The 5702-nt window shown below is 40.9% G+C and overlaps 1 protein-coding gene and 1 long non-coding RNA gene across 2 annotated transcripts; one reads left to right on the top strand and one right to left on the bottom strand.

Annotated features, from left to right (window-relative positions):
• Positions 1-867: 867 nt before the first annotated feature.
• LOC113472015 lies at positions 868-1787 on the top strand. The gene is made up of 2 exons (XR_003394494.1): positions 868-1003; positions 1602-1787. It is a non-coding gene; the product is annotated as an uncharacterized LOC113472015 (long non-coding RNA).
• A 1744-nt stretch (positions 1788-3531) lies between these two features.
• On the bottom strand, positions 3532-5444 carry LOC103520422 (rRNA methyltransferase 3, mitochondrial; the record flags this gene model as incomplete). The annotated part of the gene is made up of 2 exons (XM_008485511.3): positions 3532-3953; positions 5311-5444. Coding segments are annotated over 2 exons (467 nt in total), but the record flags the coding sequence as incomplete, so codon positions are not given.
• Positions 5445-5702: the final 258 nt, after the last annotated feature.

Genomic DNA, 5702 nt, shown 5'->3' with positions numbered 1-5702 from the left:
AACATTCAATATTCATGTTCTATTGTCTTCCCTCTCTGACTCTCTCACTCCCTCTCTTTTATCTTTTTCTCAATCAATTCTCTTTCTCTCTCTCTCTTTTTCTCTCTCTCTCTCTTTTCTCTCTCTTTCTCTCTCTCTCTTTCTCTCTCCCTTTCTCTCCCTCTCTCTATCACTCAATAAAGAATATTCATTTCATTTGACTTTATATTCTTTCCATTTCAAGATCTCTCTTTTTCTGAACCTGTCAAATTTTACTGACAACTTTAATGAAATTGTAAGAAATGTCGCTACCTGCTACCTTTTTATGATTTTTCCCCGAGGAAAAAAAGATAGAGAGCATTTTCCAATCTCTCTCTCACCCTCCCCTCCCTCTCTCTCACACACACCTCTCCCCCTCTCCCCTCTCTTCCTCTTTTTTGTCCTCTCTCACATATAAAAATTGTATTTTTCTTATCAAAATCATATCGATGAAAAATGACGTGTCATAAAACCTTGTTTTAGATTTAAGACGAACTTGCTATAAAGGAGGTTTTTCTCCCTTTGCCACAAAGGTCAGTTTGCCTTTCGAAAGAAACCCAATTTCAAGAAGTTAAAATGTACATATATTTTAAATATGTTTTTTTTTCAATTTTTGAGGGTAGGAACTTGTATTTAAATTTTAAAATGCTTAATAAAAGATTTATTGATGAAAATTATACGAAAATTACAGTGAACATTGGAAAATTGATTTTTTTTTTTTTATTAAATTTACATGTTGGACAACCTGGATAGTACGTAGTTCGAGAAAACCACGAGAAATTCCGCAGAGCGCAGCACCTGTCGGTGTCGCAATTTTGTTTACATTTTTGATTTGTAGGTTATGTTTTTCTACACATGGAAATTTGAAAATTTTCTTTCTTTATCAGAAAATTACTGATAATAAAAGTATATCTGCATGGGAGTAGAAGTTACTATTGGGCCATAAATAACGCCTGATATACCACATAAAGTCAGATATATCTAGGTAAGTCCTTTAATTTTCATCTTGGTTATAAACTACACCTGTACTCGGTGTCCGATACTCACCAGATAAAACGCTCAAGGGAACTTACCTTTTGGTCAGGTGTTCTTGTAACTTTCAAGAAGTGTAGTAAAGATAATGCCTAGATCACATGAGGTGGTACTTGTGCAGAAGTCATGTCTGTGGAATATTACTACCAAAGGACCTGGCACAGATGAGCAGTGACCAGTGTTATTATAGGGTTAGGTTAAATACAAAAAGGAGCTTTTCTTTTACACGGACGTGACTTCTGCATTATTACCCATGAGGTCAGTAGGTAGTCCAGTTACTGGAATCCCATAACATTCCCGTCCAGATAGAATCAATGAATTGAAGCGGTCAAACTTTCTTGACTTGGTGTATAGCTACCGCACTCCTTAATTTGTAGCTGTTCAGAACTGGAATCCTATGAAATAAAGTAAGCTGTAAGCTGGTTAGATTTGTCTCTTATTTCCCCCATTTTTAGCCCCAGAACCACATACTAGAATGTACTCTTTGTATAATGTGTATTCCCTAACCAGACAATTATTTTCTCAAAGAATTGTTTCTTTCCTCTTTTCAGGTAAACCCATCAAAATGGGTAAAACCAATTCAGGCACCAAAGCCCCTCGTAAAGAGGGGCGTATCAATCGGGCACCCCACAGTATGAATCCTGACCGTCCGACAGAAGGATTGAAGGGGGTAGCCAAGCCCCGTACCAAAGCAACAATCCGACGGTTGCAAATGTACAGATGTTTCAAGGCGAAAAGAGATAAAACAGGTGAATTTTATTTTGAGAAATGATAGACAAATACAACTTGACAGGACATAATTATATCTATCCAGAATTCTTGGAAAAAAAACTGATGGAATCAGGTAAAAAGTCAAACCATTTCTCAAGTGCACCCCACAGTAGTCTGTTTCCCAATCTTATTCTAATTTGACATGGGACACGCTGTGACTTTAGTCAGAAAATAGTGTCTGGAACACTGACGCATTATTATGTTATTAGTATTATTATTAAATGAGTAATAGATAATAAAAATATTCACATGTACTTTGTATAGGCAGTTTGCTTTCTCTGCAATCTCAGCTCGAATAAAAAATAAAATAAATAATAATAATAATAATAATACAAAAATCAGCTCCCCCTGAAGAGGCCAGCATGCTACTTATCCAGTAAGTGTTGACAGGTTTCCCGATTGGGTGGCCAAATTAGATTGTAAAAATTTGGTGTTTTTATAAAAACTTCTTTTTTATAAATATAACACATCATTCGGTATTATGTAGGTATTTGTTATTTTAGGGGGCATCACCCCCTACGATTTTCGAGAAGTTGGTGGGATACAAATGGTGTGGCAATTTTTCTTTCGACAGACTTTGACGCGACGCGCGACGGTCAGAAATTCTGCGTTTTTTTTGTGAGCTATGTATTTATTTTTGCTGACGACTAAGACCTACCATTGATTGTGGACAGATTGTGTGAATAAAGACCTGGGTGAGAAAAAATTATCAGGACATGAAGTTTTTTTTTTGTTTTTTTTTGTTTTTTTTTAGTGGTTTGACAGAGGGAACTGTAACTGCTGTGGTCTTATCGTCCCGAAATCGAAGAGAGAAGGAAGACAGGATAGGAGAAAGCCAGCCGTTCCGAGAACGAACATTATACCATCAGGATAAAATCCGCCCCGGGTGGGAATCGAACCCGCTGCCTAGCGCTTACAAGGCAGACGCACTACCAACTAAGATAACTAGGCTGGCTGGACATGAAGTAATGGGGCTGCCTGGAAGAGACTGACAAACTAAACAGGGTCGACGTTAGGAAAAGGCTAGGGAAAAGAAGTTTAGTACTACCTATCTACCTCGGTGGTGTAGTGGTCAAGGCGCTCGCCTGGTAAACAGGAGGGCGTGGGTTCAATCCCAGCCCCTTATCGTCCCGAAATCGAAGAGAGAAGGAAGACAGGATAGGAGAAAGCCAGCCGTTCCGAGAACGAACATTATCCCATCAGGATACATTTTGCACTTTAATGTTACTAGATTTTTGTTCTAGCATTACTTGGGGGTGGCACCTGTAGTTGATTTATCCGTATTCCTTCCTCTTCTAAACCCCATTCAAAGCTTTCAACCCCTCATCCTGTTCGCTCACCTCTCCCTCCACTTATCGTCCCGAAATCGAAGAGAGAAGGAAGACAGGATAGGAGAAACCCAGCCGTTCCGAGAACGAACATTATCCCATCAGGATAAATTTTGCACTTTAATGTTGCTAGATTTTTGTTCTAGCATTACTTGGAGGTGGCACCTGTAGTTGATTTATCCGTATTCCTTCCTCTTCTAAACCCCATTCAAAGCTTTCAACCCCTCATCCCGTTCGCTCACCTCTCCCTCCGACTTCCGCAAATCAAACTGTCTCCTAATCTCAAACAGGACAACTATCGTCCCGAAATCGAAGAGAGAAGGAAGACAGGATAGGAGAAAGCCAGCCGTTCCGAGAACGAACATTATCCCATCAGGATAAATTTTGCACTTTAATGTTGTTAGATTTTTGTTCTAGCATTACTTGGGGGGTGGCACCTGTAGTTGATTTATCCGTATTTCTTTTCCTCTTCTAAACCCCATTCAAAGCTTTCAACCCCTCATCTCGTTCGCTCACCTCTCCCTCCGACTTCCGCAAATCAAACTGTCTCCTAATCTCAAACAGGACAATGCTCAGAGCACTCGCCGAGTTCAAACTATTAACTCGGTTACACAGCGGGATGTGAACCCGCGTACTCTGGTACAGACGGGCGAAGTCGATAGCTTCTGGACTGAGGCCGTGCGTTTCCCCTCCAATGATGAGCGTGAGGGGAGAGAGGGGAGGGTAGGAAAGAGAGTAGTAGGGGAGGAGAGGGATGGAGAGTCGCTTGAGGGTGGGTTCGTCAGCGGAGGCATCAGGGGTAGACTGCGAAAGAAACGTTGACAAGTGTTACTATGATGAGAATAAAAAGGCAACTAAAGGTAAGTGAGGGGAGAGAGGGGAGGGTAGGAAAGAGAGTAGTAGGGGAGGAGAGGGATGGAGAGTCGCTTGAGGGTGGGTTCGTCAGCGGAGACATCAGGGATAGACTGCGAAAGAAACGTTGACAAGTGTTACTATGATGAGAATAAAAAGGCAACTAAAGGTAGAAACGCCAGCCTAGCTTAAAAAAAAAAAAAAAAAAAAAGGTAGGAACACTACTATCACGTCACGTAACGTGAAGGTAGTGTGGCTGTCCTGAACGAAATTACCTACAATATTCTGTGAAAACTTTGAACTACATCTTTCTGACCTCACGTGACGTGATTATAGTGTGTTTCTACGTTTAGTTGAATTTCCACTCGGGACGAACTTTATCCTAACCTAAACATGTAAAATTCGTTCTGCCAGCGTGGTTAGCCTCGAGGGTAGCGCGTCTACCTTATAAGCGTTAGGTTGCGGGTTCGACTCCCACGCGGGGCGCATTTGATTTCATCTAAAAATACAAGGTTCGTTCTCGGAATGGCTGGCTTTCTCCTATCTTGTCTTCCTTTAAGGTAGTGTGGGTGTCCTGAACGAAATTGACTACAATATTCTGTGAAAACTTTGAACTACATCTTTCTGACTTCACGTGACGTGATTGTAGAGTGTTTCTACGTTTAGTTGAATTTCCACTCGGGACGAACTGTATCCTAACCTAAACATATAAAATTCGTTCTGCCAGCGTGGTTAGCCTCGAGGGTAGCGCGTCTACCTTATAAGCGCCAGGTTGCGGGTTTGACTCCCACCCGGGGCGCATTTGATTTCATCTAAAAATATAAGGTTCGTTCTCGGAACGGCTGGCATTCTCCTATCTTGTCTTCCTTCTCTGTTCACTTTCGGGACGATAAGACCACAGCAGTTACACTCCTCGAAATTCTTTGAAAACCTACAGAATTACCTACTTGCAGTAAAACAGAGTATCTTATATATTGTCTCCTTGCAATCAATTTCCATATTTCAATAATCTTTTTTGATAATGCCGTCACTAGCTGATGAGATCTTGTCTTCCTTCTCTGTTCACTTTCGGGACGATAAGACCACAGCAGTTACACTCCTCGAAATTCTTTGAAAACCTACTTGCAGTAAAACAGAGTATCTTATATATTGTCTCCTTGCAATCAATTTCCATATTTCAATTAACTTTTTACACTGATAATGCCGTCACTATCTGATGAGAGCCAGCTGTTCGGCGTTCTCTTTAGGAGAAAATCCATCTCGGACAGGAATCAAACCCGCGACCTAGCGCTGACAGATTTGTACTTACTTCCAAGCTACTCTCGTCGGAATCAGGGTTGGATGGAGTTTGATTGTCAGCTAACAGTACATGTGTATCTTGCAATAGTCCATGTATATCTGACCAGTTGACTTCTCGGGTGATATGGCAGTTGAAGTGAGCGCCTGGGAATCAAAAGGGCACAAAAGTAAAATTTGTGGGAGAATGACCTACTTAATGGCCAAATTCCCGACAACAACAACAACACCAACAACAACAGAAAATAGCAGAATTAACCACTTTGTCTCCTGAGCCTGGTGGTCATCACATGGCCTTGTACGGCGGAAGACTGGGGTTCGATTCCTCATCAACAACATTATTGTGAACAAGCGAAGTACCCAAGTTGCCGGATGTTGTTGTTTTTTTTTCTATTCTTTTCTTTT

Source organism: Diaphorina citri, unplaced genomic scaffold, assembly GCF_000475195.1.
Source record: "Diaphorina citri unplaced genomic scaffold, Diaci psyllid genome assembly version 1.1 scaffold3605, whole genome shotgun sequence".
Taxonomy (NCBI): Eukaryota; Metazoa; Arthropoda; class Insecta; order Hemiptera; family Psyllidae; genus Diaphorina; species Diaphorina citri.
The sequence above is the reverse complement of the archived record's forward strand: the minus strand, read 5'-3'. Positions and strand labels throughout refer to the sequence as shown.